Here is a 16888-nt window from a genome sequence, read left to right on the forward strand (position 1 = left end):
TTATTATTATTATTATTCATTCCCTGGAGGGAAATTTTAGTGTTCTATACTCAAAAATACACAAAGCATAAATAAATAACAATAAAATTCACATTGGAATAAAGGTAGGAGATTGTGCAAGCATAGATAACACACACACACACACACACACACACACACACACACACACACACACACACACACACACACATATATTAATATATACACAGTATATGTATGTATGTGTGTGTGTGTGTGTGTTCATCCATAAATACATATATGTGTCGGTGTGTGTGTGTGTGTGTGAGCGTGTGTTAAATTAATATTGACGTAATTATCTTTGCAACCCCCCCCCCCATGGTCCACGAGGTTATTGCTGATGTTGGAACATCACACACATCCGTGGCTGCACGGCGCTGCAGCTGCGTTTACACCAAAGAGCATCTTTTCGGAAAGACAGTCGGGATCCAACAGAGGGCGAGGGGGGCCCGTTGAGAAGAAATAGGACAGTAAAAATCAATTAGGCAAAACACACCCCCCCCCCGTTTGGATTTTTATTTGAATTTTTTTTTTTAAATCTTTAATCAACCCAGTTCCAGGCAGCGGGAGTTCCTCTCTGCTCCCGATCGGCGATGGGCTGTGACCTCTATCCCAGTCTTCCACCGCATCCTGGTTCCCTGACATGTCAGTGCGCTGGGATGGGGGAAGGGCCGCGCGCTGGGTGGAGGGTGGAGGGTGGTGGTGGGTGGGGGGGGGGGAGAATGCTCGGTATGCGCGGGCCGCGGCAACGCGGAGCGGGCGGAGGGGTGTGACGAATCGAACGACCGTTCCGCGTGTGCCTCCACCGCCGCCCCAGACAAACGTGTCTCGTTTTTTTTTTTGGGGGGGGGGGGTTGTTTTTTTTGTTTGTTTTGTTTTTTTTTTTTTGTTGTTGTGTGTTGAGTGACGGCTCGACGCCCGGACGGAGAGATAACACTTGTTTGTGTTTTTTTTGGGGGGGTTTTTTCGGGAGGCGAAACGATTGAATTCGAGCCCCCCCCCCCACCCCCATGCAGTCCGCACACATGGTTCGGTCCGTAGTAGGCGGGGCTCCGGGGCCGTCGGCAGGACGTCGTAGATCAATGAACGGGACAGTGGGTTCGGTCTCTGGATGTGTCGGTGCCGCCGTTGAACAGGGAGGATCCTCCTAAAAAATACAAAACGAAAACAAAAAAAAGCCCCCCCCCCCCCCCCAAAAAAAAGGGATCCTTGTATTATCCTTCTCCACTATGCGGATGTTGTGAATCTACAGCGCTTTCCCCACCCTCCCCCCCCCCCCCCTCCCACCTCCCACCCCCCAACCAACACCACTCGGGAACACCCGCATCGGTTCGCGGCGTCGCGGTTATCCGGTCTGAGTCAGGAAACAAGAACACAAGGCGAAGCGTAACCTCCAGGATGATCTTCGCAAACCCAGGCAACCCGCTGAAGACGAGCGGCCGCAAGCAGGTAGGCTGGGAGGAGGGGGGGGGGGTGGTGGTGGTGGTGGTGAAAAGAGGCTGAAACAGAAAATGAAAACTAAATAAATGCGCCGCATCGGTTTGGGGCTCGGCGACGGAGGACGAGATAAAAAAAAAAAAAAAAAGAAAACCCCAACTGTGAATAACACAGCTGACTTAATCCCTACGTGACATTGGGAAGCCCTTCCGCGCCTCCGCGGAGCCTGCGCCTTTTCATTGGCTTTTAACGTCCAATCGAAAAATATAAACACACATACACGACTGTAATACCGGAATAAACCGCCGATCCGGCTAATGTTCCGTTTGGTCGGTGGACGAACGGGAACGGGGGGGGGGGGGGGTCGTCGACGACGCACCGATGGCGGCGGCTCGTTTTTAAGTGCGATCGTAGGAAATCGTACGCGCCGTAAAGCCGCGACTTCGATTCCCCCGCCGCCCCTTTCCCAATCGTTCGCAACAAAACAGAGTGCGATGTGGTCCTTTCTTTAATGTGGAACGTTTTTATCACCTGACTCCATCCAGAGTGTGTGCGTGTGTGTGTGTGTGTGTGTGTGTGTGTGTTAAGGCCGGGCTTGTTAACCAATCACAGGTGATGATGCGTCTTGACCTCTCAGATCAGACGGAGAACACCTCCATACAGGCTTTATTCCCATGTACTTACCGTTTATATGGAGATTTCTCCACGAGATTGAAGATAACGACATAAGCCGCGACGCAGGTATTTGGCCGGCTGTTCTCGTAGCCTCCCATCTCCGCCAGCTCGAAAAAGACAGATGATTTAGGGCTCTGGTCGAGATAGGGATCAATTTTCTGCATGAGGCCCCGGCAATTTTTTGTTGTTGTTTTTTTTTTTTTTTTTTTGTCGTTGTTTCCGAAGCCGTTCTTCCACACTGAGACAGCACCGCATCAGGCCAAAGAGACCGCTGTCTGAAATAACCACCAATAATCACTCTTTTTATTCCTGCGTGGAGAAAGTCGGCGAGGTTGCCATGGAGGTTTTTTTACAAATGGCGAGGCGCCTGGGAACCGGCTCATGGAAATCACCTCCTGCTGGATTACCTTAGGTTGAGGCGTGTAGTGTCTTGGGGCCTAACAGGAACGGGGCCCTATTTGTGTTTCAGTCAAATATGTATAAAGTACAATCTAATCCTGGAGCCTTTACAGGCCCCGGTGACGCTTCCGCTGTGCAGATCAATGCTTCCATTGTGGGAGAAAAGACGAGGATGAATGTCATACTCCAGAGGAAGAGAATTCTAGTACCAGCATGAAATAGTTTCTTTAACATTTGGGAATTTGAATTTCCATGTATACTGCTGTATACTCGGAATGGGTTGGGTCTTTGTTGTTGATGGGCAGCGCGGCACTTCGCGAGCCCCGGGCTTCCGCTTTGACCCGGCTTGGGCGACTTGTTGCCGTTTCGGTAGGCCGACAAGGGGGGAAGGAAGTGCTTTGCAGGGGAAAGTGGGTTGGGCTGGGCTCACATGTGGAACGTGCAGTGTACCGCAGCGCAGCGCATTGTGGGATAGGACGCTCCAGCACAGCTGATCACACCGTGTTTGCTAAAGGTTTGCATAGGCCTCGCAAGACGAGTCCCGTACCTATTTAAGTGACTCATTAACGTATTGACACATTGGAAGCGGTTTTCACAGCAGCCAAAAGCGAGCGAGTGAGAACCTGTTTCCTGCCTAGACCCTTGTTCCAGTGGTGTTAATGAAGGGTATAGGTTGGTGTATGGGGTGTTCACAACGAAATACGTATACAACCAATATATTGTATGTGTGTGTATATATATATATATATATAAATATATATATAACTATATAGGACAGTTTGCTCACCTCCTGTTTCCAAGGGATGTCAATGTGAGGGCAATTTGACAATACCTGCATTTCCTGACCTTTGAAGAATATTGAAGTCTGCGAGGCATCTAATGGTGGGTGGTACGTTTGCCCTGCCCTGAACGGGCTCGTGGCAGCATGTTAACTTCTTGCTTTTGCAGAAATTAGACATACTAAGTACGTGCACATGCCGATCGGCGATTCAGAGTCTCGTCCGTCCTATCGGATTACTCAGCTTCCGCGCACGTTTGACCGTGTGTGTGTGTGTTTTCGTGTGTCCCCCTCGCTCGCAGTCTTACCCCATGACCCCGTCCAGTCCGAGCAGCAGCAGCAACAGCAGCAGCACGGGGTGGGAGCAGCTCAGCAAAACCAACCTGTACATCCGTGGCCTGCCGCCCGCCACCACCGACCTGGACCTGGTCAAACTCTGCCAGCAGTAAGTACTCGCGGCACATCACATAACATGGAAAAATGTGTCATTATGAACAGAGTCTTCCCAGAATCCTAGTCCAAGTCATCGTACGACATCGCGTATCGCAGGGAGGCACGTAGGCTCCCGCTAGTTGGTGTCGGTGGACGTCGGCATTAGCGGGGACGAGCGCTGCCCTCGGTTTGTCTGAATCACAAGCATATGGGGCGAGGCTCATTCAACCGTCTAACCAGCAGCGGTAGCAGCTGTTTGTGCCGTGTTTGCTTGTGTTTTGTTCCTGTTCCCAGTGGTGTTTGCTGGCACAAAGCAGAAATGAAAGAGCTTTTCATAGCAACAAGGTTTGAATGGTGATGTAAGCTCGACATTCAGTCTGCGTCGCGGTGTGTGCTCGGATACCAGTTCCACTGATGGTGTTTGTGTTACGGCTCAGGTCAAATGTGAAGTGGGTGTGGCCGGGTGACGCACCGAAATCGTACACGAAAAAACAACCACCCCAGAAACCATCCGGGGCAAGTCGGCTTACGCTCAGACATCTTACACCGTTGGAGAAAATAATCCAAAATGACGACTCTGTTATTATTCTTCATTATTCTCTCTTATTCTCTTACTCTCTCTCATTAATCTTTCTTATTATTTCTTTCTTTCTTGTATTCTCCGCTTTTGTTGATCTAAAAATGTGACATTGGCAGTGACATGAAATTTTGATCCTCCTCAGAAGTGGAGAACAGTTGTACCTGGTGAGATGGGGGGCGTGACACATGACCCTTTTTTTTGTCATCCTAAGAAAAGGCACAGGGTTCATAAAAAGCATGGAATTGTCTTAAATTCGGATTGGATGGGTCTTCAATGTTTTTAAGTCACGTCGTCACCACAAGAATTTCCGGTATGCCCACAATTTCTCTATTTTCGTCCCCTCTGGGCATTTAGATCACGTGACCCAATGAGTCTGCAACTGCAACTAATGCCTTGGATGCCAGCCTGCTCTGTATTTTATGGAAGTGGGGAAAATGCAAGTTTAACGACAAATGGCTTGAGAATAACGATGACCGGTGGGGGTTAAAGCCGGCGCCCGGAAATGCATACGAAGCAAACTGCGCTGTATGGCAAAGGCGTTTTTTGAACTTGGGGAAAAGGGGGATCGAGGCGGTGGAATTGGACATGCAGAGCGTGAAGCGCAGAGAGAATGCAAGAGCCCGCCAGCAGACCCCAACTGTCCGTTTCTGCTCCGCTTTCTCCACCGCGAACGAGGATGTTACCGTAGGAAATGCACAGCAATTGGTTTGCACACCATTTTGCGAGTCAATTTTGATTTCTGGGTTATTGTCCGCTGATATTAAATGTTCTGAGAATATTGTAGTAATAAATATGATTTAGGACAACGATGATACTTTTGTGTTTCCTTTTCGTATTTCTAAACACATTTGGACAATGTTCTAAAACTCAACCAATTATTGTCATCTTTAATCTTACTGTTTATTTGAACTGAACTAACATCAATGTGTTTACTTGGAAAGAGTATAGTTTCACGTTGGGTGTGGTGTTGAAAAGGTGTCAAACTTGTTTATACCTGTAGACATGCCGACGGATAGAGAGCTATTTTATACAAATTATAAATGATCTGTCCGCACGTATGTATCTGTTTGTCTGTGTTTGTTCAGGTATGGGAAGATCCAGTCGGCCAAAGCCATCCTGGACAAGACGACCAACAAGTGTAAAGGTCAGAACGGTCGCTCATCCGTTGGCGTCGATATTTGTCCGTGTATGTGCCGCGTTGTCATCAAGTGCCGTCTAATCTTGGTTTTCTGAGCAGGTTACGGCTTCGTCGACTTCGACAGCCCGGCGGCCGCTCTGAAGGCCGTGCACGCTCTGAAAACCAGCGGCATTCAGGCCCAGATGGCCAAGGTGAGACGCCGCCGCATGCAAGTTGTGTGTGTGTGTGTGTGTGTGTGTGTGTGTGTGTGTGTGTGTGTGTGTGTGTGTGTGTGTGTGTGTGTGTGTGTGTGTGTGTGTGTGTGTGTGTGTGTGTGTGTGTGTGTGTGTGTGTGTGTGTGTTTTTATTTATTTATTTATTTTGGTAAAGCACATTTGCATAAGCCGAGGTGGCAACGTCTGTGTCTGTTTGTCTGTGTCTGTGTGTCGGTCTGTGTGTGTGTGTGTTGTTATGCGGCATGTGACGGCTGTGTGTGGGCTGTGCCTTCTAAATTAGAGACATTAGAGACCGTCACATGGCCTCAGCTGACTGGCTCTTCTCCCTGTGACCCCGTTTTCATTCACTGCCGAAGCCAGATGTCACATATCTTTTTGCCAACTAATCCGTCAGTCAATGTTACACATTTGCCGGAGCACCTGCTCCCTGCCCCCAAGCCATACCTCCGTGCCGGTTTGGCAGCTCTAGATTAGGTCCGATTAGGACACCATAGGTACGCAAACGTTAGCCTTTGCTGTCACCGCCAATTCTAACCGGTTTCGTGAAATGCAATTTTGTTAAATACAATTCTGGGGATTCATTGCGTCCATGATCATCTGGGCTGTTGTATCACTTCCTTTGTGCCTCCACCTGAACGTGCAGGAGGGAATCCATTGACGATTAGTTGCCCTCTGGAGTTTTGCCACCGTCTATGTTTGGCCCGAGCGCCCGTTTGTGTGCTACGGTAGCTAGGAAACTTTACCCTCCGGCAGTTTCTAGGGGAGGCTTTAGGGATGTTGATGTAGAAGTGGCAGCGGGGAGGGAGGGGGGGATAAAAGGTAAAGGTGTGTCTGATCGGCTCTCGGCCTCATCAAGGCACAGTGGTGGGTGGCGCACAAAACGGCTCCCTCTTCATTTCCTGAGAACGACATAAGCCGCTCGGTTCCCGGCCCTCACCAACCTAACCTTTAATCCACCCTCCTTCGCTCCCTTTGCTCTCCGGCACAAAGCAGCAGCAGGAGCAGGACCCCACCAACCTGTACATCTCCAACCTGCCGCTGGCCGTGGACGAGCAGGAGCTGGAGCGCATGCTGCAGCCCTTTGGCCAGGTGGTGTCCACCCGCGTGCTCAGAGACTACGGCGGCAACAGCCGGGGCGTCGGCTTCGCCAGGTCGGTCCAGCGGCGGTTTCGCAATCGGTCGCATTGTTCTTGAAACCCCCTTTTTTATAAACAGTAGGTTCGTAGGTCTCGTAGGTTCGAGGGGCTTTAGAGTCTGGAGGGGGGTGTCATTGATGGTCCCACTCAAACCTTCAGCAGAAATTCCCAATAAGATGAGATAAGACAACACTTCATGACTCCACAGAGGGAAATTCAGTCCTTGCAGCAGCAAATAACAGCACAGTCAAAAAAGAGCTACAAATGAAAATAAGATTAGAAATAACCCACACAGTATGTACACTGTTTATCCACAACATGAGGTAGCACGATACCAACTAGTGAGTCCGATATGACCCAATAATAAAATGTGAAAAGAAGAAAGGACCTTAAAAAAAAAAAAAAGGATTTAGAGGCGTGCCTCCATGAGTATTCTTTTGGATTTAACCTTAACTCTCCTCCCTGCTAGGATGGACACAACAGAACAGTGCAACGCCGTGATTGCCCACTTCAATGGGAAGTTCATCAAGGCGGCTGCCGGCTCTCTGGGTACGGACGGCGCGTCACTCCCCAATAACGCTCGCGGGTGAAAGGAAAGATCGGGAACGTTTTCACATCCGGCCGTGTGATCTTTATTGATAAACGTTTCTTCTTTCTTTCTTTTCTTTTTTTTTTTTTTTTCTTTCTTTTTTTTTGACAGCTCCCTCCGAGCCGTTGTTGTGCAAGTTTGCCGACGGCCAGAGGAAGAAACACACCCACAGTCCGTACGTCCCCAACGGGCGGACATGGGCCAGAGAGGGGGACCTGAGATTGGTATGTACGGTGGGGTTTTATTTTCAAATTTAAACATTTTATTTTTTTCATTTTAAAAATAGTTTTGTGCTTACCACGTTGGCACTGCTCTTGCTATGGTTCCTGGGATAAATACAAATGGCGCCGCTCCTCTCCTCCTCTGTTCAGGGCGCGATGACACTCACCTACGACCCTTCCTCTTTAGCTATGCAGAACGGGTGAGGCACACAACACAACACGCTCAGAGATGGTCGAAATGCTGTGTTTTTTTTTTTTTTTTTTGTTTTGTTCTTGTTTTGTTCTTGTTTTTAGAAAGGGTAGAATAATTCAGCAACCCTTGAAATCACGGTCTTAATTACACAGTAAGGTCTGTGTCATATTTAGAAGAAAAAAAACGAAGTCATTTTTTAAAAATATATTATCATAATAAAATATAATTAATAATAATTATTGTTATTATTGTTAATATAATTATATAAATAAATAATAATTATTAATATAATTATATTTATAATTTGTACGGCTTAATTTCACTTTTTCAGGTTTATTTTCCATTCGCCTGCCATATTTTATTGTGTCTGTATACCTGTCTATCCATCTATCTAGCTCTAAAAATGGACTATTCCTTTTCTCCCCCATGGGCCTCCAGGTTTTATCCTTCTCCTTATCCATTGACCAATAGGATGGTGCCGGCCCAGAGTGCCATGCCCCACTACATGTCACCCATCTCTGCCTATCAGGTACCCCCCCACCCCCAAATATCTCGTTCTGTCTTTTTCCTCTGCTATTTCTCACTCTCCCTCCCTCCCTCTCTCTCGCTAATTGGCTTATCCTCCCTCTCTTCTTTCTCTCGTGGGAGAGTTTTCTCGCCTCGTTCTCCCACCGCCGCAGAAGGGAAATGTGTAATCTGAGGTTAATGATTCATCCCCTCTTTTTCTTCTTCTTCTCTCTCTCTCTCTCTCTCTCTCTCTCTCTCTCTCTCTCTCTCTCTGTATTTTTTTTTTGTCCCATCTTATCTCAGGTACAGAATCACTCTTGGACGGGACATCCTCCGTACATCATACAACACCCAGTAAGAAAACAGGACTTTTTTTTTTTTCCCCCAAAAAATGGGCGTGAAAAAAAACATGATGACGGGAAAATTCTACTGAAACCAGCCGGTGCTGCTGACACAGTTAAACCAACAAACTCCGCAAACTTCTGTGTGTGTGTGTGTGTGTGTGTGTGTGTGTGTGTGTGTGTGTGTGTGTGTGTGTGTTGGAATCTCTGCATGTCAGGCTGGGCCAGACTCGAAATCAAACATATGAAATGACGTAATGCCTCCTAAACCCCTTCCCCTTCCGGCGCCTCCCCTCCCCCCTCGACACACACACACTCACACATTTCTCTGGAACAAGCAGGAAATGCCTGGAGGCGAGACAGTCTTATGACTGCTGGACTATTTGACTCTTCTAACAGATGGTTTCCACTAGAACAAGTTGACTAAGAAAGGGTACAATCCCAAAAGTGAGACCAGACCATTCATCTTATTTGGTCTACTATGTACTAACCCTGACCCTCTGCACATTAAATCTTATATGAAATATAAACCTGGCGCTATCAACTAGAATAATGTAATTTTAGGGGTTAACTGGTTTACTGTTTATTGGTTGTATATTGCCCATTTTGTTTATCTATTTATTCATTTATTTTGTATAAGGACAAATGTTTTCCGTTTTTCTATTTTTATAACCTTATTGTGATCGCCTTTCAGTGCTGATGTGGGCTACTGGAACACCCTAATTTCCTAAATATCTGTCCAATCCAATCTAATTGAACTTAAATGAATCTAATCTAATATAAAAATGCAAAATGAGCTCCTTCTTTTGTCTCCCCACGTCAGGCTGCTGTGATGTCTCCATCTGTTGACCACTCAATGCCACTGCACCCCACGGCCATGCTCGCTCAGCAGATGGGCCATTTGTCGCTGGGAAACAGCGGAGCAGTGAGTTGCATTCTGGGATATGGTGTTCTGCATTGTCAACACAAAGAGAATGATTATGAGGAACGTGAATGATAATGAATACAAAATGCCCTTAATTTAAAGTACCAGCCTCGATTGTAGACCTGCCAACCTGCACTCGTTTTGTGGACCACCTCCACTGATAGGCAGCGGTACTTTATTACCCACCGAGGTGTAATGCTGCATTGCTGAGGTAAAACGGGAAGTGTAATAACCAAGCACAAAATTGTGACCGTCATTTTAACATGTCAAACGTTAGATGCGCCGATCGATCGGTCGGGACCGAAATCGGCCGGTTTTCAGCTTGATCGGCCATGACCAGTGACAGGCCAATCGGTGTCAGATATATTTTCAGATTCTGTGCCGAGTCGTTCGATTTAATTCACTTGGTTCAATGCACGGTGAAGGAAGGAGGTCTTCCAGTGAACGAAAGTGAGAAGAGTTGGCCATTTATTTTATTTTTTGTAATGATTGCAATTTAATTGTAAAGTACCATATACATTGAAGTTTGAACTGGACGTTTTCATGTTAATTATATGTTCTACTAAAACTCAGTGAGAGTTACAGGTTGCATTATACTGAAACTTGGTGACCGTCCCATATTCTATTTTATTGGAACGACAGTTTCATGTTCTATTATTGTTCCACAGTGAATAATGAACAATTATAAACACAGTGTCAAAATCAGCAGTCTCACTGTTGTGGTAGCTGTATATTGCAGCGGTCGTCTGTATGTGTAGCTGTCTAATCACGTGAGTGTGACCAGATCACATGATGCATTTGTCATAAAGGCAGAACGGAAATCTGAATCTGCAGGTCAGACTTAAAATATCAGAAATAGGGCATCCTCCAAGAAAATAACAATTGGTGCATCTCTAGTTGGTAAACAAGTTTTGTTAACGTTACAAGATGATGCATTTCAAGGGGTACATCCTGGTCCTGGGTTCGATTCCCGCCTGGGGCGCTGTTGGCACCGTGCTCCGGGCGGGTTATCTCCCAAATAGGAGCCTTTCTGTGTGGAGTTTGCATGTTCTCCCCGTGCTCACATGGGGTTTCCTCCACCTAACGTCAGCACGGACCCCCACCAAAAAACATGCACACATCATCGTCTGACCAGCGATGGACACTCGTCACCAGGTCCCCGGGCGTGTCCACGAATGCTGCCCACTGCTCCTGGCTGGACAAGGACAAGCCAGGATGGGTTAAACGCAGAGGCCTCATTTCACCGGCCACCATCCAAAGCATGTGCATGTGTGTGTGTGTGCATGTGTTGTAGTGTGGTGTGATAATTAAAGATTCTCCTTCTTCTTCTTCATCCTAATATGAATTAGTATAGTGTATATCGTTAGCTGTAGTAGCTTGAATACGATGTGATTAACCTCGTTACGAGAAGCTAGGGTGTGAATAACTGATGGAGTCATTTAGCTGCAGCGACTCAAACACCACAGAGACTCCCTGTTACACTGTTGTGGTACTCGAAATATTTTCCCAAGGTTGGCAGGTCTGTGATTGCCACAAACATTTATTTATGGAGACTGTCATAAATATCTATGCACTATATTTCAAAAAATATATATATATTTATAGTGAATTATTATTGATTTGTTCCAATGATATTCATTTATTGTTGTTGTTTTTGTTTTTAGCACATGCAAAGACAGATGTACAGCACAAAAACAGGGAACATGTATTTTTTTTTTTTACAGTACATTTCAGCTAACCCTCCCGTGCAAGGAACCTATGTGCCCCAGTACACACCCATCCAGTCAGCGCCTGTGAGTGTGACTATGAGACGTCTACCACGTTTTACACGTTGGATTGCTATTTTACTGAAGGCTTGATCATTTCCATCCTTTCACCTTCAGCATGCTTCACACCGAATGCGTATTTGCATCCGACAGTCGGACCCCGCTCCTCCTCCCCTTGTGGCCTTCAGATCAACTGCGACTTTCGCATCACAAAATATGTCAGGGGAAATTGGAGAGCTTGTTTTTTTCCCGTACTACAGCCTTTTGAGTACTTAGCTACTTGCTTAGCTGGACGTGAATTTTCCGTGACCGAGAGTTTAAAACTCCCGTCAATATAGTGTTTGCACAGTGCGAACAAAATTGAATACACACTAACACACAATAATACTTGTACTTCACTTGTATAAAGACATTTATGGATGGTGAAGATAGTGACATCCAAGGTTAGTGTTAATGACATTGTTATTTTATATACACGACTTATTTACTTACGGAATCCGACTCTCCATAAGAATGAATGGGCTTCTGGTTTGTTCTTGTCGTTTGTCGTATTCGGTGTGAAGCGAGCTTTAGCGTTCTATCAATTGCCGCATTAGGAATATTATAATCTCTTTAACGTAATGCAAAAAAATGTTTTTTGCTTTTTTTCCAGGACAATGGCACGCAGCAGCCAGTCAACTCTTCTAACAACTCATCTCCCTACAGTCATCACAGCAAGTGAATCATAGGTATCAAGTCTCTCATGTCAGCCATCTTGCCCTCACCATCAGCTGTTTGCATCATTCACTATTTGCTTCATTGCGCTCCTACAGAATTTTTTAAAATTGCATCTAAACATGCAAAATGCAATCAATGGCCCCTAACTTTGTTTAAAAGAAAAAAAAAAAAAAAAGGGGGGTTCTGGATTGACCTTCTCTGTTTGCGTTTCTTTCAGTGTAAGACAACTCCCTGCAAGATGGAATTGAGGCCGCAGGCCTCTGCCGAGAGAGCGTCGCCGCGATGGAGGTCTGCCTTTTTTTGTGAACGAAGCAGAAACAAAAAAAAAAAAAAACTCTTCACACAGTCCCAACTTTTTACGGTGGAAAGCGACTAACCGGGTAAAACACACTCAAGGTGGAAGAGTTGGAAGATCAAGAAAAAACAAAAAACAAAAGGCAAGGTTTATTTTGATAAGAGACAACATATACATTTTCTCCCCCCTTTTCCAAGGATTCTCAAAATAAGTCCATCGGACCCCCCCCCCCCCCACCCCACCCTGTGTGATGTGATATAAGACAAAACAAAAAATGCATGAAATTGAATTTGCCCCCCCCCCCTCCGCCCCCTACCCGGAAGAAGATTTTTAAATGTTTTTAATTTTATTTCAATTTTAATTTTTATTTGTGAGGTATTTGAACATCCTGCTTGCACTGAAGTTTTAAGTTTCAAATTTGATGATTTTTTTTTTCCCCAGTTTTTTATTTTTATTTTATTTTTTGGTTTTCTCAATTGTCACAAAGTTTAGCTTTTGCGTAAATATCAGAAATATTTTTAAACTCCGCAAACAACTGAAACAGACTACCGTTTTTTTCTTTCATTTTATTTTTTGTTGTTTGAAAAAAAAAAAAAAAATTTAACAAATTTATTATTGGAAAAGGTGCCTTCTTTATGTCGCATAAAGTACCATACCGCAAACGCTCGCTTGAGAAAAGTATCACATTCTAATCCACCGTTCACGTCGTGTGTGTGTGTGTGTGTGTGTGTGTGTGTGTGTGTGTGTGTGTGTGTGTGTGTGTGTGTGTGTGTGTGTGTGTGTGTGTGTGTGTGTGTGTGTGTGTGTGTGTGTGTGTGTGTGTGTGTGTGTCTTGAAATTCTGGAGAAATTCCCACGGTGTTGGGACTAGACTTAAACCTAATCTCCTGGTAGTAATAACCACAGTGAGAGTCAAAAAGCAATACCCGCAATACGAGAAACAAAATGAGTCCCCGCCCCGCCCCGCCCATCGCTCCCTTGTTCGTCCACCTGCAGATCGGAGAGTTAAACTAACAGCCGTACTTTTATGGAATCGCAAGAACTTTTACACAGATCGGGGATCTATGGGGGAGATTTTCTGTTTTATATGTTTGTTTTGTTGGTTGTTCGGTTGTGTGTGTGTGTGTGTGTGTGTGGTTTCTTTTTTTGGTGTTTTTTTTTTTGGTGGGGGCGGGGAGGGGGGTTCTTTTTTTGTTTGTTTTTTTTTGTTTTGTTTTTTTCCTCTTTAGGTCAGTTTGACCAGTGATCTACCTCACGGTTCTTAAGTCTGCCAGCGTGTGTCAGGGTTTGCAGGTACAGCCCCTATTGCACCGGAGCGGACTAAAGCAGACCAAAACGCCACGCTCAGGAGCTGGCCGATCGGAACCTTTACTTCTCCCACATGAACGATCTCCACGTTGTTTGTGTTTTGTTTTGTTTTTGTTTTGTTTTTTGGTTTATTTTGGGGGGGGGGGGTGGCAGTCTCAACATTTTTCTTTTTTTTTTTTTTCCCTCAAGAAAACATTGTGCATTTTCCGCTCGGGTCTTTATTCGATGTCAATCAGTTTAGTAGTTTCGTTATTGTCATTTTTTCCTTTTCTTTTGTACTTGTTCTGTTTTTTTTTTGTTTTTTTAAGTGCTCCATTATAGAGCTTCCAAAGTATATATAAAAAAAAAAAATTTACACCCACCCCCCTTTTAAAATAGTTTTTTTTTTTTTTTTTTTTTTTATGAGATGCTGGAAAAAGAAATGCAAAAAAAAAAACAGGAAGATCGTCCCGTGACTTCGCCGTCACTTACCGCCCTCTCCGTTTTCCTTCCAACGTGACTAGAAGACGATACCCCACACTATTTACTGCAAACGTAGGGCCCTCCAACGAAAAAATGAAAATGAATACATCAAAGGAAAGTCTGGGATTTAACCAGAGCCAATGCAGATTTATTTTCTTTAGTCTTTTTTTTTTTTTTTTTTTTTCTAAAACAACAATATTATTGAAAGTCTGTTCTCACAAACACTCTTATGTCACTCTCACTAATAACATAGCTTTTTCCTCTTTTAAAGCACTATAAAACATGTGATGAGAACCATGATCTTTGAGATTTAAAATCCCAGCAATAAGAATTTGGCAACAAAATGCGTCACCGTTTGGTTTGTACCCACTGCTGGATTACAGGAGCAAAAAAAATTTGTAATAACTCACAGCATAGCATGTCTTTCGAAATTTAGTGGACGAGAATTTGTAAATTATACGAATTTATGGCCAAAAGAGAAGAGGCGTGACCTTTTGTTTATATATTGTTTTACATGTCTGGTGGATGTAAGAAATCAAAAAAAACCAACCTTTTTATTTCTCTCTTTCTCTCTCTGTATCGCTTTTTCTCTCTCTCGTATGTTTTCCCTGTCACTTTCACATGACTCTATCGAACCCCTTCTTCCTTGCTCTTTTCTTTGAAAACATTTGAATAAAAACACTGCTCAAAGAATCCTCTCGTGCAAATATCATTGTGTTTTATTTTTTCGGATTATAAAGTGTGTGTGTGTGTGTGTGTGTGTGTGTGTGTGTGTGTATCTATGTATTTATATATGTATATATGTATATTTATGTGTGTATGTATATATACATATGTATGTATTATATATATATATATGTGTGTGTATATATGTGTATAGTTTACATGTATATATGTACATATATATATATATATATATATATATATGTATATACTATATATGTGCATGCATATACAGTGTATATATATGTGTGCATATGTATGTATATAACTATATGTGTATATACATGTATGTATATAAAGTATGTATATATAGGTATATATGTGTGTATATGTATATATGTATTTATGTGTATGTATGTACATATATTGAATATGTATATATATATGTGCATGTATGTATTTATGTATGTACTATGTATGTATGAATGTATGTGCGTGTGTGAGTATGTATGTATGTATATATATATATGTATATGTATATATATATATGAATGTTTTCTTTTTCTTCTTTTTTTTATATAGAGCACTTAAATAATACATTGAATACATTTTTTTTTAAAGCAGCAGTGGAAAAAGTACTCAGACCTTTCCCTTAAGTATATAAATAGAAATACTCTGACACAAAATGATGCATAAAAGAACTGAAAGTAATACACTGATTTTTCTACTGAAGAAAAAGTACATGGGTAGTTGCACCTAAATGTACTTAAAGTATTAAAAGTAAAAGTATTTGTCAGATCTGGTGCCTTGTTATTACAGAGCCTATAATACAGTATAAAGAATTAAGCCCATGTCCTGATTACTGTTGACAAAAAATGCTTACTTGTATATACATTACTTACTTATCGTAACTTATTTACTTAACTAAATAAAATAATACACATTGACAAAAATAATATTAACATGTATTAAAAAAACCTATATATGAACACTGATCAGCCACAACATTAAACCCATTGACAGGTGAAGTGAATAACATTGCTCACCTCGTTCCAGTGGCACCTGTCAAGGGGTGTCAAGGGATATATTTGGCAGCAAGTGAACAGTCACTTCTTGAAGTTGATGTGTTGGAAGCAGGAGAAATGGGTAAACGTAAGGATCTGAGCGACTTTGACAAGGGCCAAATTGTGATGGCTAGACGACTGGGTCAGAGCATCTCCAAAACAGCAGGTCTTGTGGGGTGTTCCCAGTATGCAGTGGTTAGTACCTACCAAGAGTGGTCCAAGGTAGGACAACCGGTGAACCGGCGACAGGGTCATGGGCGCCCATGGTTCATTGATGTGCTTGGGGAGCATGTGGATGGCCGGGTGCGTGTGCGTCGTTTACTTGGGGAAGAGACGGCACCAGGATGCACTGTGGGAAGAAGGCAAGCCAGTGTGATGCTCTGAGCAATGTTCTGCTGGGAAACCTTGGGTCCTGGCGTTCATGTGGATGTTACTTTGACACGTAGCACCTACCTAAACATTGTTAGGCAGGTCAGAGCTGTTTTGGCGGCACGGGGGGGACCTAACAATATTAGGTTGGTGGGTTTTAATGTTGTGGCTGGTCGGTGTATGTTTTAATCCTGGTTTATAGAGTAATGTGACTGTGTTAGAAGTAGAGTAAAATGTTTATGTATTTCTCTCTCTCTAAACAGAATATACTTAAGTACAGATACTTGAAAAATGTACTTAAGTACAGTAACAAAGCACTTACACTACGTTACTTTCCACCACTGCCAAAAAGGGTACGTACACAATGCACATATCAAAAACTGAAACATGACCAAGGTGCCTACAGATGCCGATGTGTAAAACTAGCAGAGTGGTTTAAATACTCATATTAACATAAGACCCACTGTCAACACTGACCCACAGAGTCCTTGGAAGGAGTCTTGTGGAGGCAGTAGGGGGCGCTGTGACTCAAAGTTGCTCTATGTATTCAACCCAGATCATACTTAAAGAGTCTTCCAATAACTCATGGCATGACCACAGCCCCTGTGTCTGATATCAGATCGGTATCGGTAATCGAGATGACAAGTGCGTTAACATGTGT

At 43.8% G+C, this 16888-nt stretch overlaps 1 protein-coding gene across 2 annotated transcripts; it reads left to right on the forward strand.

Moving 5' to 3' along the window:
• Positions 1 to 1309: 1309 nt before the first annotated feature.
• rbms1a (RNA binding motif, single stranded interacting protein 1a) lies at positions 1310 to 14816 on the forward strand. Of its 2 annotated transcripts, none has more exons than XM_079998333.1 (14): positions 1310 to 1467; positions 3610 to 3752; positions 5405 to 5463; positions 5557 to 5648; positions 6663 to 6823; positions 7278 to 7357; positions 7509 to 7621; positions 7769 to 7818; positions 8250 to 8340; positions 8622 to 8672; positions 9483 to 9584; positions 11309 to 11377; positions 12003 to 12078; positions 12285 to 14816. In XM_079998333.1, exons 1-13 carry the CDS (start codon positions 1417 to 1419, stop codon positions 12069 to 12071), a joined length of 1131 nt encoding a protein of 376 aa, XP_079854459.1. In that variant the 5' UTR covers positions 1310 to 1416; the 3' UTR covers positions 12072 to 12078; positions 12285 to 14816. The 2 variants fall into 2 exon arrangements, with proteins under 2 accessions (XP_079854459.1, XP_079854460.1); XM_079998334.1 differs by having other exon boundaries at positions 6666 to 6823.
• The last annotated feature ends 2072 nt before the right edge of the window (positions 14817 to 16888 follow it).

This window comes from Zeus faber (genome assembly GCF_960531495.2).
Source record: "Zeus faber genome assembly, chromosome: 3".
In the NCBI taxonomy this organism is placed as follows: domain Eukaryota; kingdom Metazoa; phylum Chordata; class Actinopteri; order Zeiformes; family Zeidae; genus Zeus; species Zeus faber.